The 27323-nt window shown below is 46.9% G+C and overlaps 2 protein-coding genes and 1 long non-coding RNA gene across 3 annotated transcripts in view; 1 reads left to right on the top strand and 2 right to left on the bottom strand.

Moving 5' to 3' along the window:
- Positions 1-9206, bottom strand: part of LOC102938721 (solute carrier family 22 member 6-A-like) — a 20313-nt gene extending 11107 nt beyond the window's left edge. The window contains exons 1-4 of the mRNA XM_007070330.3: positions 8609-9206; positions 5741-5844; positions 4705-4859; positions 430-598 (exon numbers count right to left, since the gene is read on the bottom strand). Of these exons, the coding sequence (XP_007070392.2) occupies positions 430-598; positions 4705-4859; positions 5741-5844; positions 8609-9010 (830 nt within the window). The 5' untranslated portion in view covers positions 9011-9206. The remainder of the gene's footprint in view (positions 1-429; positions 599-4704; positions 4860-5740; positions 5845-8608) is intronic.
- LOC122466681 overlaps positions 1-21627 on the top strand; it is a 63037-nt gene extending 41410 nt beyond the window's left edge. The window contains exons 3-5 of the long non-coding RNA XR_006292383.1: positions 4669-4825; positions 20139-20261; positions 20713-21627. This is a non-coding gene — a long non-coding RNA (uncharacterized LOC122466681). The remainder of the gene's footprint in view (positions 1-4668; positions 4826-20138; positions 20262-20712) is intronic.
- LOC102938940 (solute carrier family 22 member 6-B) lies at positions 8802-27323 on the bottom strand. Its single transcript, XM_007070331.4, has 12 exons — positions 27201-27323; positions 25800-26381; positions 25362-25465; positions 24818-24972; positions 23341-23509; positions 22072-22195; positions 20731-20846; positions 20114-20328; positions 18416-18524; positions 17834-18037; positions 13641-14361; positions 8802-8896 (listed from the first exon to the last, which is right to left on the bottom strand). Exons 2-11 carry the CDS (start codon positions 26199-26201, stop codon positions 14271-14273), a joined length of 1689 nt encoding a protein of 562 aa, XP_007070393.2. The 5' UTR covers positions 26202-26381; positions 27201-27323; the 3' UTR covers positions 8802-8896; positions 13641-14270.

The raw sequence follows: 27323 nt of genomic DNA, 5'->3' as shown, positions 1-27323 counted from the left end.
ACTCAAACCTGGGTAGAGCTAAGAGCTTGTAGGGCAGATTCTGAGGAGAAGTTATACATTGCAAACACAGAGGAACTCCACCAAGTTGTTGTTGTTTCCATTATAGTTGGACCTAAAGCTCCCAGATGAGTTTGAGCCTCTACAGTACTAGCCCTTGAACATATGCATTTTCTGCACTGACAGGTTCAAATGACTGCCTTGGATCCAAAGACAGTCACAGACCTTGGTAATGGGGGCACTAGGCTGTGTAACAGATCACAGTTAAATCAGGTGGGAATACAGACTGAAGTGGAGCTTATTTCAGCTCAGCCCAATGAGTATCGGACTGTCAGCGTACGCTTCCTGCAGCCCCCATGCTTGAGCCCTGTGTCTAAAAGTGAGATCAGAATCTAGGCCTGTGAACCTATCAACATGCAGCAATGCACTTACCAGGAATAGAGAAAAAAGATGAAGAAGGGCATTGATGCAGTGAATTGTAACCAGCGCCAGTCCGGGAGGGCATATGCCAAGCCTGCAAGAACAATCTGCCCGATGGTGGCGCAGTATCCCACCACTGTGCCGGCTATGGTCCGTACGTTGGTTGGCACCCACTCAACAACTGGAAAGGAAGGCACCCACGCCAGAGGGGTTAATACTAGAGCTGGGCGAAATGTTTTGGACACACAGTTTATTTGCTGAAAAATGCAGGTTCAGGTTGACTATTTGCAAATTCAGTTTGAGTTCAGCAAATAGCTTTGCGCCCTGCCCCGCCCTGCCAAATATATTTTTTTCTGAAAAGGTCAAAATGTTTTAAAGACTAAAGGATTTATTTGGGCATAAGCTTTCGTGGGTAAAACCCCACTTCTTCAGATGCATGGAGTGAAAATTACAGATGCAGGCATTATATAATGACACATGAAGGGAAGGGAGTTAGCTCACAAGTAGAGAACCAGTGTTGACAGGGCCAATTCGATCAGGGTGGAACTAGTCCACTCCCAATAATAGATAAGGAGGTGTCAATTCCAGGAGAGGCAAAGCTGCTTTTATACAAGCCAGCCACTCCCAGTCCCTATTCAAGCCCAAATTAATGGTGTTAAATTTGCAAATGAATTGTAGTTCTGCTGTTTCTCTTTGAAGTCTGTTTCTGAAGTTTTTTTGTTCAAGTATAGCTACTTTCAAATCTGTTATAGAATGTCCAGGAAGATTGAAGTGTTCTCCCACTGGCTTTTGTATGTTACCATTCCTGATGTCTGATTTGTGTCCATTTATTCTTTTACATAGGGACTGTCTGGTTTGGCCAATGTACATGGCAAAGGGGCATTACTGGCACATGATGGCATATATCACATTAGTAGACGTGCAGGTGAATGAGCCTCTGATGGTGTGGCTGATGTGGTTGGGTCCTCTGACAGTGTCGCTAGAGTAGATATGGGGACAGAGTAGGCAACGAGGTTTGCTACAGGGATTGGTTCCTGAGTTAGTGTTTCTGTGGCGTGGTGTGTAGTTGCTGGTGAGTATTTGGGTGAGTATTCAGGTTGGGAGGCTGTCTGTAAGCGAGGACTGGCCTGCCTCACAAGGTCTGGGAGAGGGAGGGATCATTTTCCAGGATAGGTTGTAGATCATTGATAATGTGCTGGAGAGGTTTTAGCTGGGGGCTGTACGTGATGGCCAGTGGTGTTCTGTCATTTTTCTTGTTGGCCCTGTCCTGTAGTAGGTAATTTCTGGGTACCCATCTCACTCTGTCAGTCTGTTTCCTCACTTCCCCAGGTGGGTACTGTAGTTTTAAGAATGCTTGATAAAGATCTTGTAGGTGTTTGTCTCTGTCTGAGGGATTGTACTCCATGAAAGCTTGTGCTCAAATAAATCTGTTAGTCTTTAAGGTGCTACCAGACTCCTTGTTGTTTTTGTGTATACAGACTAACACAGCTACCCCCGATACTCAAAATGTTTTGTTTCAACTCTTTGTTTTAAAACAATGTTTTGTTTAGAAATTTAGCTAGATTTATTTTTAAAAAGCCACAACGTGTGTAATAAAAATCCAGAAATGCACAAAATGAAAAACCAAAGAGCTCCCACCTCCCAAAAAGATTTGTTTTCGGTTGAACACAGCATTTCATTTGATCCAAAATGAATTTTTGTTTTTCATTTTGGTGAGAAAAACAGAAAAATTTCTATTTTGTATCACCCTGAAACAATGTAAACAAATTTTTTTGGTTCAGCCACTGAACCAAACAATCAATTATTCCTACATCTCTAGTTAATATGCTGCACAAGTGAACAGGTTTTGGAGGCATGTGGGAATGTTTCTGTGGGCATGGATTAAGATCTCAGTGGTGCCACCTAATCGGTGAGGAACTTTGCTGTCCTTCAGGGTTAAAATGATGCTGAGCTATGAATGTGAGGCAGGGGTGGCCAGTAATTAAGGTACTAGACGGGTATTTAAGGCACTGGTGTTCCATTCCTGGATCTGCCACAGAATTTCTCCATGAAGTTGGGCAAGACACTTTCTGTTTCCTCTATACCTTATTTGTATTTTAGTAGTGCTTAGGTTATGCCTACACTACACAGCTTTAAGCGATATGGCTGTGTCACCACAGCCATGCTGCTAAAAGTTGCTCAGTGTAGCTGCTGTTTGTCAGCTCTCTTGCCGATAAAAAACTTCTATCCCCAAAGAGCAGCGTTTGCGTTGTCGTCAGGAGACTGCTCCTGCCAACAATGTGCTGTTCACACTGATGCTTGTTGTGGCAAAACTTGTCTTTTCGGGGGGAAAAGGGGGTAACACCTCTGAAAGACAAAACTTTTGTTGTTCAGTTGCCAGTGTAAACATAGCCTTAGGAATCATGCACCAGAACCCCATTGTGCTAGGCGCTGTATACATCCAGAACAAAGAGATGAGTTTAAAATATAAGACACGAGGCAACAGAAGGATGCAGAAAGACAGATGGGGGGAACACCAAGAAACAATGAGACTGGTCACCACAGTAGGCAGTGGTCTCAGTTCACCACCCTTTGTCTCCCTCTCCACCTTCTCACCCTTTGTGTATTTTAAAGCTCTTCAAGACAGGAACTGTTGCTCACTATGTGAACGGACTGGGCCCAGCACAATGGATGCCCTGATCTTGACTGGGGTCTATGCAGCACCAGGCACAATGCAGGCCCCAATCTCAGTCAGGGTCTGTCAGCACCCAGCACAATGGGGGCCCTGATCTTGGGGTCTGTTTAGTGCCTGGCAGAATGGGGGCCCCAGTTTCAGTCAGAACTTTGAGATGCTAGCGTAACAATTACTGTTTTAGCACCGTTAATATTAGAAAGGACTGTCTCAAACCCTCACCCACAATTCCAAAACAAACTTTTTTTTAACATGTCCTTAATTGCAAAGTATTATTATTGTAATCCAGTGATGCTACCATGCTGGGCTCCCTCTGAGACACCCTCCTGACTCAGGCTGCATATAAGCAGAAGTGATGCGTGCAAACACAGGGATAAATATTTGTATGCCGGGGCCAGATCAAAACTAACAAGAGCAGGAAAACAGCATCCAAAAACGAAAAGCAGACATTGGAGGGAAGGGATAGCTGCAAAGCAATGCTGGGAGTCCTGTCTAACAATGGACCATTAGCCTGCGTAACTCACTGTCATAAGACTACCTTGAGGCTGAGACCTTAGCAGCGTTCAAAAGAGGAATCTGGGCATTTGTCTGGAAAACAAGGACACTGAGAATCCCAAATGAAAAAAAGTAGGTTACTTAGGAGCCATCTATTGTTCTGTGTTTGTGCAGCCCCTACTCTGCATGGCCACTGATAGCTCGGGCGCTAATCGAAAAGTGGGGGATTGTTAGATCATTCACACTGCATACCAGGGACCTGTGTCTTGTCTTCTGGCTGGGCTGGGCCATGAAAAGTGGGACAGCAGCTTCACAGCTCTCCCAGTTAATGAGGGCTGCCGGGGCTTGAGAGGTAGGTTGGCCTCTCAGGGGGACTCAAGTGAGCTGGGTTCAGTTCCTGGCTCTGGCACATGCTCCCTGTGTGATGGTGGGAAAATCAAACCCCGCTGAGCCTCAGTCCATAAAATGGGGACAATAATTCTTCCTTTGTCTATTATAAGCTCTTTGGGGCCAGGACAGTCTCACTGTGTGCACATGTCACCTAGAGCTGTGTGCATGGGTCTCTATAGGCTGAGCTAAAGAACTCATTCGCTCGGAGGTTCTCTGGGTCAGTTCCCAGCCCCAAGTCACTAAGATGGTGGCTGTTTGTTAAGCAGGGCTCTGTGGCTGGAGCAGAGTTATATCCTCTGCACAGCAGACACCAAGAGGGAGGTAGACATCCAGTGCCGCACACAATGGGGACCAGATCTCAGGGCTTCTAGATGCTTCTGTAATATTAATACTGCACACACTGTAATGAGCCCCTGATTTTACTTAGTGCCTCTGGGTGCTACTGTAATACTACTAATAACCTGTCCAACGTAATGTGGCCCTGATCTCCGTAAGGGCTTGCAGGTGCTGTAATATTACTAATATGCACACTATACTGGGTCATCAAGGTGCTACTGTAATACTGTTAATTATGCACACACCAGAATGGGGCTTCTAGGTGCTACTGTAATACCAGAAATAATGTGCATGCTGTGTTGGGGTCTCCTAGGAGCAACTGTAATGCAGGTAGTTATAACAAGGGCTAATTTTCCCAGGTTAAAACCACGGAGCAGTGGAAGAAGGTCCCTTACCCAGTGACATACAGTTGAGAATGATCCCAGAAAGGGCCATCCCGACAAGGAAGCGGAAGATGCAGTATGCGGTGAAATTGGGCGAGAAGGCGGTGCAGGTGCCCGAGACAGCCATCTGCAGGTAAGACCAGCTCAGGAGAGCCTTCCGCCCGAACCTGTGGCAGAGGAAGGCATGTTAATAGCTGTGCTGGGTCTGGTGACTGATAGAATCCTGTATATGCAGAGCCACAGAGCCCTGAAGATAGGTGGGGACAGCACTGATGCGACCGCACCTGGCAATCTGCATTCAGTCCTGGGCACGTGGACATGGATGATCTATTTTATCTAATCTCTGTGTGTTCTGACATAGCCTGTAAGGTGTTCAGGGGAGAGCAAGCACAAATGACCAGGGCTCTGGAGGGACTGACCCACAAGGCAAGGCTGTAAATGAGTTAAATGTGGCTAAGCAATGACTACAAGGGGACGTGGATCAGCATCTCAAGTGTAAGGGAAAGGGTAAACCTCAAGCACTGAGAGGAGTTGCTTCCCAAGGGCTACTGCAGCATTGAAATCAATGGGAGTCGTGCCTTTGACTTCAATGGGCGCATGATCAGGCAAGGAGAGGGAATGCAGCTAGAAGGAAGAGGATGAACATAAGCAAAGGAAAATGTAGCAACTGCCAGGCCATGGGTCAGATCCTCAGCTGGTATAAATGGGCCTCATCCAATGGTCGTTGAATACAATAGAAAAATGCTTATTGGCACCAATGAGTGGTGCCGATTTACACCAGCTAGGGATCTGGCCCCACTGAGTTCAGGGGAGTGATGCTGATTTACACCAGCTATGCATCTGGACATACTAGGCTATTAGACTCTGGGATTATTCTACCCCAACCTCCACATCCCTCATCTCTGAAGTCAAAATTTAAACATTCAGTTCACTGCCTGAACTTTTGCCCCTAGCCCCAGCAGATACCATTCACCCCATGGCTGCTGCTTTCTGTGCCCCTGCAGCTGCTCTCAGAGCGGGGAGAAGGAAGAGCCTTGCAAAGACCCACCTGTCCGCTAAGCTTCCAAACAGAAGCGCTCCCACCAGCACCCCAGCCATGTAGATTGACTGAGCCATCTGTCCGAGTGTCCGCAGGTTACACACCAGATCCCACTGCAGGCGGGGGAGGAAAGGTGGTCAAGACATTGTCATAACAAGCTGCTCATACCCACGCAAGGAGAAAACAGCCAGTGCTATGGATGGGGGAGTATTTAATTTAGCAGACAAAGGTATAATGGAGAGCTGGGGTGGCTGGTCACTAGGGGCTCAGGGGAATTATCCCCAGCAGTTATGTAATGACTGTATTAGGCAGTCGATGGACTTCAGGGTGCAGTACTGCTTGCTACCAGTGGGAGGTGGACTGTCTCAGGCTACAGGACTGCAGGTGGCAAAGGGAGGAGGCATAGAGCCAGGGGCTATGAGAGCTGTTGCCTGTGCTCCGGCAGCCCCACCAATAGCTTTGAGCACCAGAAACCCTTGAAGCAGAGGAAAGGTGGCCTAGTGATAATGTGCTGGTCTGGGACTCAGGAGAGCTGGGTTCGGGTGTGGGCTCTCCTGCTGTGTGATCTTGAGTAAGTTGTTTCCCCTCCCACCCATTGTCTTTTAGATTGTTGGCTCTTCAGGGCAGGGACTGTTTCTCTCTCTGTGCCTGTGCATTGCCTGGCACAATGGGGGCTCCCATCTCAGGGTCTGTGCAGTACCTGGCACAAGGGGGCCCTGAACTCAGTCATGGTCTGTGAAGCGCCTGGCACAATAGGGGCCCTGATCTTAGTTGGGGTCTCTAGGCACTACAGATATTTTAATAAAAATAATGATTTTATTGGCACCAGGATTTGGCCATTTGCATTTGGTAAATAAGGTTACATTTCAAATAAAATTAATCCCTGCTTTGTATTTATATTTTTTTTAAAATTGCAAGTAAATATTTAACTAACCAACAATCTGAGAATTGTCAAGGGCAGGGAACTTTCTCTGTGTGCAGTCCTGCAGCTCAGCATTGGTTAAACAAGCAAACAGTACTTTGCTGTGTCAGTGGATTTGTTAAGGGGGTGGCTCACGGCTTGTATGAGGTCACATGTGTGAGTGATATAACTACTGGTGGATATTTGAATAAATCACCATCTCAGTATTGGGTATTTACTATTCTGCAGCTGCATGGTGTGGCCTAGTAGTTAGTGCAGAGCACTGAGGGTCATAATTCCAAGATGTGGAATTATGTGTATTGGTTAAAGCAGGGGCTGGGCATAAGGACTCCTGGGTTTTAGTCCCAGCTCTTGTGGAGGAGTGGGGTCTAGTAGGATAGAGCGGGGGGCTGGGAGTCAGGATTGCTGGGTTCTATCTATAGCTGTGGGAGGGGAATGGGGTCTAGTGGTTAAAACAGAGAGTGGGCATCAGGTTTTCTGGGTTCTGCTCCTGGCGCTTGGAAGGAGAGTGTTCTAGTGCTTAGAGCACTAAGACTGGGATTCCTGGGTTCTATGACAGCTTGTGTGATTCTAGGGGTTACAGGAGCAGGACTGTAAGCCTAGGACTCCTGAGTTCTGTAGTCAGCTCTATGGTTGACACAACTGTGACCTTGGGCAAGTCTCTTCACCTCCCTGTGCCTCAGTTTCCCCATCTGTAAAATTGAGATAATGGTACTACTACACACTTAGCTCATAGCAATGGATGCAAGTTTGTAAAGCTCTTTGCATTATGGGAAGGGCTGAGTTTTATTATATCCAGCTACAGCCATCTCTTACCATCTGGCAAACAGTTACCAGAATCTCCTTTTACAATCTGAATGTTCCTTCCCAGGACAAATTGTCAGTAAATAATAGGAGCAGAGACGGCATGGAGACCTACAGTATCTCATCATATATGACATTATTATTTTCTGTTCTAGCAGCAGGTAGAAGCTCCAGCAACATGCAAACGCAGTAAAAGATAGCCCCCACCCTTAAGGGTTTACATTCCAAATAGACACAGGTGGGAGAAAGGAAGAATTATCCATGTTTTACTTATATGGGAATGTGAGGGACAGAGAGATGAAGAGATTGCTGGGTGCAGACCTAGTCACCGCATCTCACAAAGGATATTGCAGAACTAAAAGGGGTTCATTGGAGAACAACAAGAATGACCAAGAGCCTGAGAAACTCTCTTGTGGAGAGAGATTGAAAGGACTGGGATCATTTACCTTGCAAAGGAGATGAATTAGAGGGGACAGGATAAAAGTCTATAAAACTACAAGTGGGAGAGAGGCAGCAGATCAGGAGCATCTGTTCTTCCTGTCTCATAACAAGGGGATGTTCAATGCAATTAAAAGATGGGAGTTCAAAACCGATGAGAGGAAATACACTTTTTCACATGATGTGGGATTAGCCTGTGGAACTCACTGCCACATGAAGTCATTGAGGGGAAGAAGTTAACAAAATTGAAAGGGGGATTAGATATTTATATGGATATCAAAACCATCCAGAGTAATCATAACAGCAACAACAAGGCTTCTGGGAGGGATATTAAACCTGGTACTTTAGGGCTTGAGCCGATCTCCAACTACTAAAGATCAGGATGAGGCCTATGTATGGGACAGGGTATCTCACATGGGGTTACTGCAGGGTTCTTAAACCAGTCTCTGAAGCATCTGGTGCTGGCCATTGTCCAAGACTGGAGACTGGGCTGAATGGACCTTGGGAATGATCCAGCTGGGCAAATCCCATAATTTGCATAAGGTCACAGAGTAGGAATGGTTCAGAGACAGGAACTGAACCCAAGTCACAGTTTCCTGGCTGGACCACACTTCCTCCTGCTCCTGTGCAGTCAGATGTAAATATTGATCAATTACACCCAAGCAATGCAAGGTTTCTCTGAGCAACGGTGAGTGCTTTAGGCCCTTCCTTACCTCCATAATGATGGTGTTGGTGAAGATGCTCTTGTCGTAGGTCCACCCATCCGTGCATGGCTCTGTTTCCATCTCTGTCCCATTTGCAACGGTTGCATTGGGATTTAGGAGCTGCCACTGGGCGGTGACGAACCGGCGACACTTCTCCGGCTCCCAGTCCCCATCCATCGGGATGGAGACCCTCAAGAGATCTTTGGTGCTCAGTCTTTGAGTCACGTTTGTACCACCCGTGCTGTTGGCAGCTACACGAATCTGGCAGTGGTGTCCTGGAACAGCAGCAGAAAAATTCTGCAGGAGGTTATGAGAGGCTGTCATTAAAACAGGGATAACAAGTAAAGCGACATGGATGATTTGAAAGCGGCCCATGCCGCCAATGCTGTCTAGGAGTTCGGCAAAAGTCATGCCGAACAGATCCACCGTTAACTCGCCTCCTGAGGACTTAAATGAATTTCACAAACAGAGCTGCATTTGGAAAGGGTACCTCCTACAAAAGTTCCTGCTCTCTTAGAGATCTGTCAAAGCACGACAGCTACAGCCAGGCGCTTCCTACAGGAGAAAAGCAAAACTTGGACGGCTGCATGGGAAAGTTTAGTCTCATTGTCTCAGAAGAAAGTTCCCTTTAAATTTTTGCCTACAACATTGAAACCGCTATCAATCTGGCATCCACCCAAAGAGCTGGGGTCTCAGCAGGGATACCAGTCTGTTGGAAGAAGATCTGAGCAACCTGTGGTGTGAACTTGGATCACCTCAGTTGGACTGTTTCATTCTGGGATGCTGGAAACTGTGCGTGTGTAGTGGTGGTAATGGGGGCAGGGGGATGGGGGGAGTAATATATATATATATATATATATTTAGCCTTAGGGAACTGATTGGGTTAAATGGGTGCGTGTGTGGGTTATGTAAACCGTAATCATCTTACTTGGGTTAAAATTCTACCCTGGGTTTGAAGGATTAGCTTGAAGGGAAAGGGAGACAAAATCTACTGATCCAGTAAATGTGGGACAAAGGGCCGTGTTAGGAAGGCATTAGGCCTCCAGTACACAAGGGCACCAAGCCTGCTTTGCACTGGTTGATTATTATTGGCATTACTATTAGAGGCTCCAACTAAGACTATTGTTCCATTGTATCAGGCACTGCACAGCCCCCGACTGAGATCAGGGCCCCCATTGTGCTGGGGGCTGCACAGACCCCAATTTAGATCCAGGTCCCCGTGTGCTGGGTGCTGCAAAGACACTGATCTAGATCAGAGCACAATGTGCTAGATGCTGTACAGATCCCGAATAAGAGCAGGGGCCTATTGTGCTGGTTGCTGAAAAGATGACTCATGGGACCAAATCCCGAGCTGCAGTAAATCAACTTGGCCCCACTGAAGACAATTGAGTTACGCCAGTTTACATCAGCTGAGGCTCGAACTCCATATGCGCTTCATCGAAGCTGGCTGGTGATGGAGGAGTGCTGGGGTCCATGTGGAGGCAAATTGCTGGATAAAGACAGGGCAGAAACAGAGCATAAATCCATGGGAGAGAGGGGAGGACAAAGAGAATGGCTGGGGGGAAAGGTTAAGAAAGTGCCTGGAGCACTGGCTTAGGGAAAGCAGACCTGGCTTCTATCCCTGGTTCTGCTGCTGGGCAATTCACTTCTTTTCATTGTCTATTTAAACTGGGACAGGGTTGCCTCATTGTTTGTCTGCTCTTAGATTGGAAGCTCTTTGGAGCAGGAACCACCTCTTTGTTCTGTGTTTGTCTAATGCAATGGTTTTCAAACTTTTTTTCTGGCGACCCAGTTGAAGAAAATTGTTGATGCTCGTGACCCAACAGAGTTGGGGATGAGGGGTTTGGGGTATGGGAGGGGCTCAGGGCTGGGGCAGAGGGTTTGGGTATGGGGGTGAGGGCTGTGGGTGGGGCTGGGAATGAGGGGTTCAGGGTGTGGGAGGGGGCTCTGGACCGGGGTAGGGGGTTGGGGTGCAGGAGGGGGTCAGGGTTCTGGGCTGGGGCCAGGGATGAGGGGTTTGGGATGCAGGAAGGGGCTCCGGGTTTGGGGGGGGCTCAGGGCTGGGGCAGGAGATTGGGGCGCAGGGTTACCTTGGGCGGCTCCTGGTCAGCGGTTCAGTGGGGGGGCTAAGGCAGGCTTCCTGCCTGTCCTGGCACCGCGGAATGCGCTGCGCCCCAGAAGTGGCCAGCAGTAGGTCCAGCTTCTAGGCAGAGGTGCGCAAGCAGCTCCGCATGGCTCTCGCCCGCAGGCACCATCCCCCCAGCTCCCATTGGCCTGTTTTTGGCCAATGAGAGTATGGAGCCTGTGCTTGGGGAGTGGACAGCGCGTGGAGTCCCGTGGCCCCTCCGCCGCCTAGGAGCCGGACCTGCTGCTGGCTGCTTCCGGAACACAGTGCAGTGTCAGAACAGATAGCTGGGCAGTACCGCTGACGGGACTTTTAATTGCCCAGTCGGCAGTGCTGACCAGAGCCGCTGTGATCCACTGCCTTACGTTCCGCGACCCAGTACTCGGTCACGACCCGCAGTTTGAAAACCACTGGTCTAATGCATAACACAATGGGCTCCTGGTCCTTTGCTGGTGCTCCTCAGCCCTACCACAGTAGAAATAAATACAAATAATAAATAATGTTGCAATCCTGATCTTGGTTGTGTCTTCTAGGTGCTACCGTAATACACACAGTACTTGAGAGTAACAGCAATAGTCCTGGGTAACAGCATCAGGTGAGTGTAAAAGGCAGTCCAGCAAGTAGATATCCTTTGATGTAGTCAGTTATTCACAAGAGATGTTAGTATCTGGAACAAATATTCACCCGGAGCCATTGGAGCAATTGCCAGGGAATTGGTGTGCTGTGAATGCAGTGTTTTTTCCTAAGCATGATTGTCTTACTCTTACCTTCTCCTTGTGTACTTATAATTTGTAGTACAGCAGTGCCTAAAGGCCCCATTGTGCCAGGTGCTACACAGACCCTGACCAAGAGTGGGTCCCTCGCAGGTGCTGGGCACTGCACAGACCTGACAGATATTGCGCTCCATTGTACTAGACTCTGACCGAGATTGGGGCCCCATTGTGCCATGTGCTGCACTGACCCTGACCAAGATCAAAGCCTTGTTATGCCAGATGCTGCCAGAAACCAGCTGATACTATCTGAGATGCAGGCCCTGTCATGCTGGGTGCTGCACAGACCCTGACTGAGATCAGGGTCCCACTGTGCTGGGCACACTTAGTAAGAGACAGCCGTTGGTCTGAAGAGCTCGCGATGCAAATAGTCAAAGGAAGGTTTATTAGCACTCTTTTACAGATGGAGAAACTGGGGAACTAAAGCCCAGAGTCTTAAAGGTATCTCAGAGTTGCTCCACTCAGCGTTTCAAGTGACTTAAATTATTTAGTCTCATTTTCAAAAGGGAGTTAGGCGCTCAAGAGCTCAAGTTTCTATGAAAGTCACGGGGACTCAGGTTCCTAAGTCTTTGAGTCACTTCTGAAAACGGGACTTCCTTCCTATGCAACTTACGAGCTTTTGCTACCCTCTGCGACTTGTCTGAGGTCACACACGGTGTCTCTGGGGAGGTGGGAATTGACCCCCCAAAAGGTCCCAATCCAGAGCTGTAACTGAAACATCTACCATTTTTCTTGCCCTGTAGCCTGTTCCTTGGCGGAAGCAGTTGTTGTCTCTTGTCCTATGCTAAGACTATGAGTTCTTTGTAGCAAGGAATGTCCTCATTTATTCCACATCCCTACTGCAGTGGGGCCCTGATCTCTGACTGGGGCCTCACGTTGTTATGATACTAATAGTGCAGTGGGACAAGCGTTTGGGATGCAGTTGACATGTGAGGAAAGTGATTGTGATGTTCCCCTGGTCAGGCCATAAACCAGGGGTTTGGGAGTTGTGGGTTCGAATCCCTGCTTTTCCGCCAAATGTCAAAATTTCCCTCTGGAACCACCCCCATTTCTGACCCACTCTAGCAATGATGCCAGCACAGGGCATTTTTTAGAAGCAACATGGTCTTGTGAATACGACACTCACCTGAGTTGTAGTCCCAGCTCTGCCATTGGCCTGGTGTGTGACCTTGGGTGAGTCACTTCCTCTTTTTGTATGTTTGTTTCCTCTCCCACCCTTTGTCTGTTCAGATGGTGAGCTCTCTGGGGCAAAGGCTGGCCCTAGCTACGTGTATGTGCAGTGCCTAACCAATGGGGCCCTTCTTCTTGTTAGGGCCTTTGAGCTCTCCTGTAACATGAATAACTTTGTCTCACATATGACCCTAATACAACATCGCCATATAAAAGCCCTGGCTGGAGGTATTGGAAACATGGTCACCTTGACTTTGAGTGACATGGGTATCTCAAGAGGGTGGGGCTTATTTGTGGGTGTGGCTTGATTGTGGACCGGGTTAAACACTTCCTTTTTGGACCCGCATTTGTTCTTCCCCTATGGGTCTGATGCAAATTGTCAGCCTGGGAAGCTAGAGTCTGGGAGATACATGAACTACTGAGCGATAAGCTCTCTCATTGCATGGCAGCACGGCCCTGGACTGTAACCATGTTTCTACCATACTCAGAACCCCTTTGTGCAGAACCTCCTCTAAACAGGTATGTTTTTATGCATATTTCAGGAGCAATAAGAAGTCACGATCCCACTATGTAGGGTGCTGTCCCTGCCCTGAAAATCTTGTAATCTAAATAGACCAAGTGTGGGAGGGGAAACTGAGGCACGGAGTGGGGAAGTGACTTGCAGAGTGTAGTACAGGAATAGGGCAGAATTAACTAGTCTGTGGTCCCTCTAAAGGCTTTCGCTGTGTTCTGTGTTTTCAAAGCCACTCAGAGCAATGGTGTCTATGTAGCTAGGCTTTGAATGGCTACATGTACTAAATAGAAGAGCTGGGTTAGAATTTTCTGTGGAAAATTGCCAATTGGTCAAAACCGAAACTTTTTGGTTTCGACCAAAGTTTTGTCGGGAGGGTTTCTCAGGTGCAGGATGGAATTTCTGATCAAAATGATAGCGTGAGCGAGGCCCACCCCAGAAAAGCCTGGTGGCCAGAGTACTCACCTGTGATGAAGAATCAGGTTCAAGTCCCTGCAGAGTGTGAGAAGGGCTGACTTGCTATCCTGGTTGTTAGGGAACTTGGTTGGGGTGCAGAAGAACAAGGTTTAGGTTGCTACTTTGCCTGAGCTATTGGCTCTTCTGGGATGGAGCGCTCTGTTTTCATGAAACGTTTTGAAAGGTCTTGGTTTTGTTCTGATATGAAACCTCTGAAATTATTGTGCTAAACAGAATTCCTGTTTTCTGGCTAGCCCTATTAAATAGACACAGTTATTTGGGACCCAACTGGATCAGTGCAGTTTGGTCACACTGGTTTTGCGGTGGGAAAAGCAATAGACATAAGTCCAGTGTCAATGGTTGAGCCAGGATCAGAATCCAGGTTGTGTGACTCCCCGCCCAACGCTGTGTCCAGTCTCACACCTCCGCCTCATGTTGGCAACCATGGCTTGTACCTTTGGAGGCACAGTTGACTTTATTAGCTTCTCTGAAAGTGGATACAAAAGGCTGACATAACATCTCATGAATACCCCTTGCACAGAAGCAATCTCTGATCCTGAGCAAGTAAAGCATGCGGGCGTGTTTGATTTTAATCTGACTAATTGGTATCAAGACCTAGAGTCTGTTTAGTTTCTCCTCTCAAATGATTTCCTTGAGCGGTTCCAATCTGGAAGCTTTCAGCGGAACCTTGTCTTCCCGTCCTACATCTGTAATCACTCTGGACCTTCTCCTATAAGGGAATAAGAAGAGACCCCATGATTATATAACGATTCTGCATTTCTTTTAATCTTTTCATCACAACAAGTCATGACTCTGTAAATAGGGATTAGCTAAGCCTCCCAATAGCTCTGTGAATTACACTATCCCTCTTTTATCCCCCCCAACCCGCATAATGCAGCATGGACTCAGCCTAGAGGCCCTGGGCTTGTGGTCCCCAGGAGAGCAAAGAACAGGCGTCAAAGGGTCAAGATCAGCTTCTCCTTCCCATGTAGGAGTCAGGGTCTTGGCTCGGGCAGGAGCAGGGGGAATGATTGTCATGTCCTATGAATATTTTTGAGTTTTGAAAAATGTTCCTGTCCCCAATTGGGATGAAAAGTCAAAACCTCAAAAATTGTCATAAATCAAAAAACTGAAAAAAAAATCATTTTGAATCAATTAAAATGTTTCATTTCAATAATTTTGAAACATTTTGTTTTGATTTTGACCAAATTACTTATTTAATTTGTTTTTCTTACTGTTAGCTTAAATTTCTGAGCGGAAAGTCATTTCAAACCAGAAAACCACTTTATTTTTGTTTTGAAAATGTCGACAAATTTATTTTAAAGAATAAATTCAATTCACCAACACTGACACTTTCCCATAAACAGTTTTGGTTTTGACGAATTGGCATTTTCCAACCAAAAAAAATTTGGAAAATTCACAACCAGCTCCAGTCCTGGCTAGATGCCAGCTGCAGGGTCTTGATATAGAAACCATTGAGAAGCGCTGATCTAAAGAACAGGATGAGGGAGTGAGAACTGATGGCAATCCCAGCCCTGCCACTAACTCACTGGGTGACTTTGGGCATGTCATGTGATGAAAAGATTTCCTTCCCTATGGCCCATACTTTGCATTATGGCATTGAAGACACCAACCAAGACCAGGGCCCCACAGTGCTATACAGATCCCGACTGAGATCAGGGCCCCACTATGCCAAGTGCTTCATAGACCCCGACTGAGATCAGGGCCCTATTGTGTCAGGAGCTGCACAGTCCCCAACTGAGATCAGGGCCCCATTGCGCCAGGCACTGCACAGACCCTGGCTGAGATTGGGGCCCCCTGTGCAGAGTGTTATGCATGTAATCCTTGTGGCCTGAAGCCCTAGGGAGGCGGGAGCTGACTGTTGTGAACAGTTTGTGAACAGGAAGAAGAGTAGTCCAGAGCTGCTTAAGAGCTCCAGATGGACAGGGCACCATGGGATGGGAGGTCTCTGCCAGCATCTGTCGATGAGGAAAGAGAAATGTCCAAATGGAGCAGGCTTCATTTCAGACAGCCCCCCAACCTGAAGGAAATACTCACCAGCAACCACACACCACACAACAAAAACTCTAACGCAGGAACCTATCCTTGCAACAAAGCCCGTTGCCAACTGTGTCCACATATCTATTCAGGGGACACCATCATAGGGCCTAATCACATCAGCCACACGATCAGAGGCTCGTTCACCTGCACATATACCAATGTGATATATGCCATCATGTGCCAGCAATGCCCCTCTGCCATGTACATTGGCCAAACTGGACAGTCTCTACGTAAAGGAATAAATGTACACAAATCAGATGTCAAGAAGTATAACATTCAAAAACTAGTCAGAGAACACTTCAATCTCTTTGGTCACTCGATTCCAGACCTAAAAGTGGCAATTCTTCAACAAAAAAACTTCAAAACCAGACTCCAACGAGAGACTGCTGAATTGGAATTAATTTGCAAACTGGATACAATTAACTTAGGCTTGAATAAAGACTGGGAGTGGATGGGTCATTACACAAAGTAAAACTATTTCCCCATGTTCATTCTCCCCCCCCCCCCGTGCCCCTCCCCAATGTTCCTCACACGTTCTTGTCAACTGCTGGAAATGGCCCACCTTGATTATCACTACAAAAGGTTCCCCCCTACTCCCCCGCTCTCCTGCTGGTGATAGCTCACCTTACCTGATCACTCTCGTTACAGTGTGTATGGTAACACCCATTGTTTCATGTTCTCTGTGTATATAAAATCTCCCCACTGTATTTTCCACTGCATGCATCCGATGAAGTGAGTTGTAGCTCACGAAAGCTTATGCTCAAGTAAATTTGTTAGTCTCTAAGGTGCCACAAGTACTCCTTTTCTTTGTGCTAATTTGGGGCATTTTGGTTAAAATATAGTTAAGTTTTGAGTTTGGGGGCAATAAAATGCTATTGACCCTGCTAGGAAATGAATGGACAAGTGAACAGCACCAGACATGCTGGGTGAGGGGGTCACCCTGACTGACACCACAGTCGGGCACCGTTGGGTAAGGGAGCCTCATGAGAAAAGAAAGAGAACGGCTCCTGCTAGCTGTGGGTTGAACTAAACTGGCTTTGAGATGGTGTACGGTGCAGTGGTGGGGAGTAGAGCTGAGGTGCCTTTGAGGCCGAGACCAGGGCTGAGCTGAGGCAGTGTGTTGGTGCTGACAGGGCTTGGGCTGAAGCTCTACAGAGCAGCAGACATGTATTGGAGGGATTCTGCTGCAGACCTTTCTGCCTAGCAAGCAAAGCTGAAATCAGGCCACTGGAGCAGCCCAGGCAGTACGGCGACTCCACCAGCCCCGGGCAGCAAACCGTGATTGATGATGCTGAGAAGGGAAGTGGCTGGAACGTCTGAGCTGCTCACAACTGTGAAAGGTTTCAGAGTAGCAGCTGTGTTAGTCTGTATTCGCAAAAAGAAAAGGAGTACTTGTGGCACCTTAGAGACTAACCAATTTATTTGAGCATAAGCTTTTGCATCCGATGAAGTGAGCTGTAGCTCACGAAAGCTCATGCTCAAATAAATTTGTTAGTTTCTAAGGTGCCACAAGTCCTCCTTTTCTTTTTACAACTGTGAAAGGAGGCCTGAGGCTGGGATTACTGCCAAAATACCCAAGGGAGGGGGAGAGTCTTACCTAACAGTGTGGATTAATTAATTGCTGGCTTTCTCAAGTTAGTTCTGTTGTCCCCTTCCCCCATCCTCATAAAACTTTTTTTATTAACCCCTACACTCAGTGCTTGCAAGTGGGAAAGTATTACCTATCAAGGGTGCCAAGGGTGGTGTATACAGTTTTCCAGGTTTCTGGGTTGGGGCTCAAGCGGGTGTTTACATTTTTTGAAGGACCCGATTGAAAACTGAACCCCGCTCACTGACAACACCTGATTACACACATGTTCGCTGAGATCAGGGCCTCGTTGTGCTGGGTGCTGCACAGACCCCGGTGAGGTCAGGGCCCCATTGTGCCACGCGCTGCACAGACTCACACTAAGAGACAGACCCTGAAGAGCTTAAAATCTAAATATACAAAGGGTGGGAGGGGAAACACAGGCGTAGAGAGGGGAAGGGGCTTGCCTAAGCTCAGGCTGGTGGAGATAGAAATAGAACCCAGGTCTCTGAGCCCCAGCCCATTGCCCTAGCCTCTCCACTAGCTGTCTGTAATAGTCACAGAAATTACTCACTGCCTCTCGATGTCCTCTATGGTGTCTGGCAACGGCATGTTACGGGTCTCAGGTAGGAAGCAGGTGGCGATGCCGGATACAACAGGGGCAGCTCCATAGATGATCAGCGGCAGGGAGGGTAAGTACTCACTGGTCATTTGCACAAGCGGGGCCACTATGCCGCCCACCCGAGCCAGGGTGTTCACAAACCCCATTCCGGTCTGTCTGCCATGGAGAGAGAACAGTCAGGGACTGGGAACCTGCCCTCAGCTGGGTTTGCCTTTTCTGAGCTACAAATCTCCATGTTGTTTATTCACAACTTGCATATCTAATCTACTCTCTAACCTGCCTGCCTGCCTGCAATGTCCTGTCAGAAAGCAGTAGAACAAGGTATGCTGATTCATTCAGTCTGGCCTTATCCAATAGATTCATTTGGATTTGCATCTCCTAACAGCTGTAGGAAACCCAGTGGCTCAGCTGACCAGAGCTCTTGCTGTCATTCTGTCATTGCCATCTCCTTGAGGTTAATCATGCAGGGTGAAAACTGCAACACAGCCCAGCAGCCCAGGTAGGACTCCTTAATGGGCGTTTGCAGCTACATACCTAATCACGGTGGGGTAGAGCTCTCCTGTATAGAGGAAGGCACAGTTGAATGAGGCAGCCAGGCAGCCCTTTCCAAACACAGCCAAAAGAGTGCGCAGGGTCTGCAGATCTAGGGAGAGGGAAAGGATGACATCAGCAGGTGCTTCTGGGACTTAGCTCTTTGCACAGTGTGGGCATGCAAACACAGTCTTTAATCTCCCTGTCCTCGAGTTCCCCCCCAACTCTGTAAAAAGAGTCAGTAATTACAAGAGGTTGAATTTTTTTTTGGTCAAAAAGTAATTTCCAAGAAAAATGTCTTTATACTGCAAATTAATTGTTGTCCTGTTTTTTAATGGTCAGATTATATCTCCAGGATGCACCGTGGCCTCCCCATATTATTTATTATTTGTATTATCATAGTGCCTAGGAGCCCCAGTCATGGGCCAGGAAAGAGAGAGTCCCTGTCCCAAAGAGCTGGCAATCTAAGTATAAGACAAGTGATGACATGGATACAGACAGATAAATACATAAGAATGGCCATACTAGGTCAGGCCAATGGGTCCATCTAGCCCAGTATCCTGTCTTCCGACAGTGGCCAACACCTGACGTTTCAGAGGGAATGAACAGGGCAATTACTGAGTGATCCCTTCCCTGTCATCCACTCCCAACTTCTGGCAGTTAGAGGCTTAGGAGACCCAGAACATGGGATTGTGTCCCTGAGCATCTTGGCTAATAGCCATTGATGGACCTGTCCTCCATGAACTTACCCAATTCTTTTTCAAACTCAGTTATAGTTTTGGCCTTCACAACATCCCCTGGCAACGCGTTCCACTGGTTGACTGTGTGTTATGTGAATAAGTCCTGCCTTGTGTTTGTTTTAAATCTGCTGCCTATTGATTTCATTGGGTGACCCTTGGTTCACCATGGGGCAGCACAAGGAAACAATGAGACACTATTGGCAAGCACGGTAGGGTGTGGTTTCAGCACACCAGCAGCCTAACCACTGTCAAGTTTTTTGTAGGCTTCAGAGCAGAGGGAGTTTTAAGCAGGGTTTTGAAGGAAGATATGATCTTAATTTTGCTGATGCTTACAGGGAACTTTTCCCAAGCATGAGGGGCAGCATGGGGGAAAGCACAAAGGTGCTTGTTTGAAAATGTAACAAGTGGGTGATAGAAGCTGATTGATTGAAGTCGATCTTTTAATACTGAATGAGAGCTGTTAGGGCAGGTGGGGATAGGTTATGAAGAGTCTTGAGAGTGAAGACAAGTAGCTTATATTTGATATGATAAGAAGGGACCAGTAAAGGGAAGCAAAGAGATGGGATGTGGTGAGTCATGGCAGCTGCATGGCATTATGGGAGACATAGTCTGGCTAGGGACCCCAGCATTTCAGAATTAAAATTTGGATGGGGGGAAGAAGTGCCATGGGTGTTCATTTTTTTTACTGAAAAATTGAAATTTTCTGTGTGAAGCTGATGCCTTTCACATAAAACTTAATTTAGCCAATCCCCCAATTTTATGTTGAAAAACAGTTTGAATGAAAACATTTTCAACCACCTTTAATATACAGACGTTGCTTTTATAGACTATTCTTGTAACGTTACTCTTGCTGTATCTTGCGTATATGCTAATTAAATTATATGTATGCTAAATGTATATACATGCTAATACATGCTGATTAAAATCAGAGCATGCAGATCGATAGTGCACCAGACCTCACCTTGTGGCACAAATATGTTGGCCAGGATTGCAAGCCCTGCTAGGATGAGAGCAGAAGCCTGGGTGACTCTCCGGCCAATGAAACTGATCATGAAGAAACCAATCAGCTTTGCAGGGATGTCGACAGCTCCATATACCACCTGGATGAGGTAAATGCTGACCCCAAAATTCTGCAGGTCCATGGCCAGCCCATAATAGGCAAAACTGGTGGAGAACCTGTCATTGACGGCACAAAAATGCATGGTACAATGGAAAGTCTGCAGAGCGCAGTACCTCCTGTTGCCACTGGGAGTGCTGTAAAATGCTCTCTGGCCTGAGACTTGCGATACCGCAGTTCAATTCCCCTGTGTCACAGACTCCCTTGTCTGACCTTCGGCAAGTCACTTAGTTTCTCTGTGCTTCAGTTCCCCTTCTGTAAAAATGGGGGCAATAATCCTACCTCTGGTCTACTTAGATTGTAAACTCTTGAAGGTAGGGCCTGGCTCTGTCTCGTCCTACTGCACAGCAGCAACAGCGTTTGGATCTCAGCCGGTCGTACCATCATAACAAAAGCCCCTGGTTTATTTTCTGCCCTTCCACCCTCTTTGCCTCCCTCTGCAGCTGAATGAACCCACCTACCATACGAAGCACAGGCACCAGGATACCCTGCGTACAGACGGTGTGCGCACCAGATCGGCAGCTGTGTGGGTGGACTTGGCTGCGGACATTTCTTTTTGCAGGCTGGCTCTCAAGTCCTGTGGGGAAGAGACACCGGAGAGTTTATATCTTTCCCCAAATTCTTGGTTATTTAAATCCTTATCGTTATGACTTGGGGTATTCTCGCTATCCGTGTAAACACCCAGGGTCTGGAGCTGCTGCAATGCTGAGTGCCGTCACCGGCCGAGCCAGTCTTCAGGCTGCAATACCCCTGGCCACCACTGGGAGATGCAGGTAGCCGAGGGAAGCGGCAAAGAGCAGGAAGGGCAACCTCCAGTGGGGCTATTTCAACGCATAGCACAGGCCTCCTTGTTTAGGGCACTGTGCAAAGTACTGAATGCCTCCTACGGATTGGAAGGGCGCATCCTATAAGGTCTCCCATTCTAACATCCCCTTAGCAACCTACGTTTCCAGACAGCAATTCATGTGCTAGATTTCTATGGGGATCACCCTGTCAGTACGCCTGGCTGTCTCTTTTACTGGAGTTGTTAAGGCCTGGATATGATTTTTTTGGATTCTTTATTGCTATTGTTTCACAACAGCTATAGCTGGACTCTATGACTTGATTTCTGGGCTTGGGAGAGTGTATATTTATTACCCTCTTGGCACCAAGTGTTCATGTGTCCCTGTCTAGAACTGGACAAAATGTTTTGGCTGAAACTTTTTTCAGTGAAAAATGCAGATTTGGCGACATCAAATCAAATTGCAAATTTTTGTCAATTTCACCAAATTGTTTTGGAAAATTAAGAACAAACAACCACCCACCAAATTGAAGTGTTTTATTTTTACATTTTTGAAATGAAATGTTTTGATTTTTTTATTTGAAGCAAATTTTTGTTTTGAAATCTTCTTTAATTTTATATAAATATTTTTTGTAAATGTTAAAAAATGCTCAAATTAAAAAAGCGTCATTTCATGGTGAATGAAAATTTGGCCTGAACTGAATATTTTCCCTTTCGATTTGCCAAAAACTTTGAAAAAAATTGTTTTCAGTTTGACCTGAAACAATTTTTTTCCACAAGTTTTTGGAATTGCCAGTAACCGAAAAAATCCATTATTTGCCCAGCTCTTTCCCTCTTTGTGTGTGTGTGTGTGTGTGTGTGTGTGTGTGTGTGTGTGTTCCCCCTCTGGAGAAGGGGTGTATGAGTTCGCTCTATGATGTGTTCGTGTGTGTCAGTCCTCTCTCTGGCAATCACGGGGTGAGAGACACGCAGATAAGCTCCATGTATTACAGCCTCCCTTTTAGCCTATTCAATTCCTCACCTCTACGCTGAGTTTGTCCCCTTCTTCCTTTCGCCCATTTATTTGTGCCACTTTCTGCAGCTCCTTTAATGCCTGGTTCAGTTTGCCAGCTGTTGCAAGCCAGCGGGCCGACTCTGTGAACCACCTGTTTGGAACCAAAAGGGCACATGGTAGCCAGCTTCCCCGCAATCGGCCTTGGTGCAGGGCAGGGCTGATGATGACCCCATGTGGTGACACCAGGAAGTGCAGGGTGGAAAACCCAGGGGAACCCCAGGGCTGTGTTTGTCTAGCAGCTTAATAAAGAATTGCCTGTATGTTCATTACAACAGGATACTTTTCACCCTGAGAAACACCAAGAGTCAGGACACCTGGGGCTCCCAACCTATGTATGATACAGAAAGAGTCTGTTGCAGTTCAGGCAGGGTGACCAAATGCCCCGATATTGTCTTATATACACAACTATAGTACCCCCCCCCCAAAAAAAAAAAAAAAAAAAAGTGTCCCAATTTTTCACACTTGCTATTTTGTCACCCCAAGTTCAGGAAATATTTCAAATCTCCTCTGTCTCTATGTGCTTAGAATAGATGCAGTGTTCAGGCTAAAGGAGCAAGCTGAGAAGCAGTGTGGTCTAATGGATAGGGTACAGCATTAGGAGGCAGGGCAGCTGGGTTCTCTTCTTGGCTGTAGAACTGCCTGTCTTGTGACCTTTGGCAAATCACTTCCCAGCTGGTTCTCTGCCCAAAGATCATCTGTTGCATCTGTAAGCATGTCTGGGCAGGAACAGTGTCTGTACAGCTCCTAGCCCTGGTCTGTAGGGGCTACCATAATACTAATGGTCTTGTGAGTAGGACACTAGCTTTGGAAACCTAGGTTCATTTCCCTGCTCTACCACAGATGCCCCATGTGACTTTGGGCAAGTCACTCCATATTTCTGCGCATCAGCTCCGCAGTCTGTAAAATGTGAATAATTACTCTTCCCTTTTCTATTTAGACTGTGAGCTCTTTAGGACAGGGCCTCTCTTTCAATGTGTGTCTATGTTGCACCCAGCACAATGGGACCCTGAACTCAGATGAGGCCTCTAGATGCTACCATAATATGAAAAATCACAATCAGTGCAACCTCAGATTGGGACCCCCACTGTGCCAGGTGCTGGACAGACATACAGTGAGAGACACGCCCCGTGTCTGAGAGTTTACAGTCTGAATATCTTCCAGAACCCCTTGGTCCCCACAAGGGATAACAGGGAGGTCCCCATGCTGGCAAGGTTTACAAGTGGGAATGACACCTACCAGCCGTAGAAGAAGAAGATGAAATAGGGCACCGAAACAGCCAGCTGCAGCCAGCGCCAATCTGGGATGACATAGGCTAGCCCAGCCAGAATGAACTGCCCGATGCTGTAACTATATCCTGTCACCATGCCAACTGCTGCCCGGAGTTTAGTGGGGGCCCACTCCACAGCTGCGTGATGAGATAAAAGGGGGAAGAGCGTCAAAGTCCAGAGAACACCAATCCCAGCTTTCAAAGCCACCTGCACACCTAAATCCACCCCCAAACAAGTGAGTGGAATTTTAGCAGAGCAGGGAGAATAATGGATTTTTCATTTTGGTGGCAACTTCAAAAAGAAAAAGGGGAAAAAAAAAACAGAAAAAAATTCATTTTGGGCCAACCAGAATTTTTTTTTTTTTTTTTTTTTTTTTTTAATTTTGGGCAAATCAGAGAGTTGAAAAAGGTCTCATTTTGGGTTAAATTAGCTGTTTTGTTTTGCCTGTCAACAGGTTTTGTCATGTTTTGGAATTTAAAAAAAATATAAAATTCAAGGAAATTTTGAAATGAAAAGTCATTTTGAACCAAAAAAATGAAAACGTTTCAACTTTTTCTGATTTGTTTTTGATGTGAACAATGTGGCTGAACCAACATGAATTCACGAAATGTTTTATGGAAAAAAGTTTCAGCTCAAAAATATCACCCAGCTCTAGACTGCAGCTCTTTGCAGGGGGGGACTGTCTTTTAGTTCTGTGTTTAAAGGGACTCTAGCACAATGGGATCCTGACCCATGACTGGGGCTCTGAGGTGTGGCCACCTTGCTGGTCAGACTATAAGCTGTTTGAAGGGTGAATAACGCCTCACCTAGCGTCTCTGTCACATGCATTATATTATAATGCTCGTTCTCCTCAACATCCTCTTTATCTTAATGTAGGAAGATACTGTTATGCTGGGGGGTTGGAGCTGGTGGGCATAACTGCCACTTTTCATTCAGGATAAAAGTAAGAAACAATCAAGCTCCTTTATGGACCCAGATATCTGAAACAATAGGATCCACCACCCAAAACATAGGCACATAGCAAGGCTTGAGCAGATGCTGAGTCATGTGGCCCATGGGGGTTCCTTGGACAGTGATATAGCACACAGGGCCTGGAGCATGGACTGATGCAGTTGTGTGTGTCTTTGTGTGTGAGAAAAGCAGCAATAACAGGACAGGTACAAAGAAGCCTGTGACACAGCCAGAGAAGTCCTGGCAGTGTGACCCTGAGAAAACATTAGGAAGGAGAGCTTTTTGGGCAGAGTGTTGGCTGGAAAAGGGTTGGTACAGTGAGCAAAGAAACTGCCTCCTGCTGTTTGTTTCCTGCTGTGAACAGGGAAACAAGACATTGTAAATAACCAGGAACGCACCAAAGAAATACCTGGCTTCATCATCAACTTCTCCTCTTAATGGAAACATCCTGTAAGACCCCAAAGGACTTGCTGCTTGCTTGGGTCGGTACTTACAGAGGGACACGCAGTTGAGGTTGATCCCCGACAGAGCCATCCCAGTCAGGAAGCGGAAAACGCAGTACATGGCAAAGTTTGATGAGAAAGCAGCGCAAGAGCCGGTGATGGCCATTTGCAGACAGGACCAGATCAAGAGTGACTTCCGTCCAAACCTGTGGCAGAGAAAACCAAGGCTAGCTGCTAACAGGCAGGATAGACTTGTGGCTAGAGTGCTCAGTCATCACTCTGGGGGAAACAGTATGACCCCCATCACTGTGGTAGGGCAGTGCTACAATCCCCGTTGTACAGATGGAGAACTCAGACCCAAAGAGAGTAAGGGACTTGCACAAGGTCACAGAGGAAGTCTGTGGCAGAACAGGGGCTTGAACCCAGGTTTTCCCAAGTTCTAGGTGAGTGCCCTAACCACTGGGCCATTTTTCCTCTCTGATTATAAGTGCTGGTAAAGACAGCTGGAAACTGTTAGAACTGGGCCACTACCCGCCCCCACCCTGCATTCATCTCCTGCACCCTACCTAAGTGAAGTGACAGACAGGCGTCTTACTTGTCAGAGAGACTTCCAAACACAATCGCTCCCACCAGGACTCCCGCCATATAGATCGACTGAGCCATCTGTTTCAATGTCCGTGAGCCACACACCAGATCCCACTGCAAGCGGGAGAGAAAACATCATCCCAGTGAGAAAGCATGAGGGAGACAAGTCCAGCGAACTTGGTCATAGTGAGAATGGGGGCCCCAAACTCTGACAAGGTTTGTGAAGAACCTAGCAAAATGTGGCCCTGATCTTGGTCAGGATCTGTGCAGCACCCAACATGTTGGGGTCCGGGGTGTCCAGGTACTACCACAATACTAGTCCAGATCCTTATCTGGCAGATATCAAAGTAGCTCTGTTGGTTTCAATGAAACTATGCTGGTGGTCACCAGATAGCAACCTGATTCAGCATAGTCACTAGCCAGTCATTGCCAGGAGACTCTTTCTTACCTCGGTGATGATGGTGGAGGTGAAAACACTCTTGTCATATATCCATCCATCCATACAGGGCTCGGTGTCCATCTCGGTCCCATTGGTTGTTGTGGCATTTGGGTCTAGGAGCTGCCACTGAGCGGAGATGAAGCGGAGACACTTCTCCGGCTGCTGGTTCCCATCCACAGGGATGGAGATCTTGAGGAGCTCCTGGCAATACAGGAGGTCAGTAAAGTTGTCATCACAAGTGTAGTTAGCAACAATGGCAATATGGCAGTGGTGCCCAGGGGTAGCAGCGGTAAAGTTCTGCAGGATGTTGTGGCTGGCCATCAGTAATATTGGCAGGACCAGTAATGTGACATGGATACTTTGGAAACGGCCCATACTGCCGACCTGCTCTAAAAGTTCTGCAAAAGTCATGTTGCCCCAGACCAGAAGACTCTGACACCTTGAATGTGCTTGTTTTGTGAAATAGATGCGCACCCAAAACAATGTGCAGATGTAAATAGAGGAATGCCACTGCTGTTTACTCACAGATGCGCACAGCTTTGTGTTTGCTTAGACATCCACTCCCAGTCTTGTCAGACGCTGCAGTCTACTCTGGAAAGACAGAAAGAGTTGCAATGGATCTAGCAATAGCTCAAAGTGAATTCCTACAACCGAGCGGCCGATTTGGCTGCATTAAGAATCTGCTGATTAAATAAGCAGCTAATCAGAATATCCATGCAATTAAACCAGATGCAAAAATTCTAGGTCATTCCGTGCACAACTAATCCACAGTCTCTTTTGGCTACTAGACAATTCCAAGTTGATTGTGAATCCCAGAAGCCCGATGGAGCAATTTGGTTGGGAATGCTGTGCCTAGCTGAGCTCCAGGTCAAGAAGTAGATTGTTCAGGGTTCTGCTGCACTTTTAGTTAATCTTTTGTTGGGTTTCATTTCTTTAGTTAGGCAAAGTTCCCCTTGGTTTGGAGGGCTTAATGCAAAAAGAAAACTATTTTAAGAGGAATTTTGGAGAAAGCATGTCAAGGGAGAGCCAGGTAGAATATGCCCTTAAATCTGAGTTTTCCAACCCTGATGTACTTTGCACTGTGGAGCAAATCTTGTTGTGTAGATGGCCAACATTTTGGAATTTCACATAGCTCAGCGGGAGTTTCCATGTATCTATAGTGCAGAGGGGCAAGGTATAGAATTGAACTCAGCTGTCAATGAAAGACATAGGGCTATGCTGATTTACACAACCTGGCCTAGCTACACAAGCGTAAATCTGGAGTCACTCCCCTTCAAGCCCCTATTTAACAAAACCAGGGAGAGTCAATGAGCCAGATCCTCCGCTGGTGTAAACAGGCACAGATCTACAATGGAGCTGAGAATCTGGCCCCATACAATTAAAATATAAACCTTGGTAAAATAGACTTACCTGCTTCCTATGTTGCTACCAAGCAATGTCTTTAATAGGCTACAGCTGCTTTTCTCTGTGGGTCAATGGATCATACTCTCACCAAGTAAATTGTCCAGAAATCTTACTGGATCAGTGGAGATC

The sequence above is a fragment of the Chelonia mydas genome, chromosome 7, assembly GCF_015237465.2.
Source record: "Chelonia mydas isolate rCheMyd1 chromosome 7, rCheMyd1.pri.v2, whole genome shotgun sequence".
In the NCBI taxonomy this organism is placed as follows: Eukaryota; Metazoa; Chordata; order Testudines; family Cheloniidae; genus Chelonia; species Chelonia mydas.
Note: the sequence above shows the minus strand (reverse complement) of the source record. Positions and strands in the feature narration are given on the sequence as shown.

Coding starts and splice junctions, on each gene's coding strand:
- LOC102938940 (XM_007070331.4), bottom strand. CDS start 26,201: ATGACTTTTGCAGAACTTTTAGAGCAGGTCGGCAGTATGGGCCGTTTC. Junction 24,973..25,361: donor TTTGGAAGTCTCTCTGACAA/GTAAGACGCCTG, acceptor TCTCTGCCACAG/GTTTGGACGGAAGTCACTCT. Junction 18,525..20,113: donor CAACATATTTGTGCCACAAG/GTGAGGTCTGGT, acceptor CCCTCTCCCTAG/ATCTGCAGACCCTGCGCACT.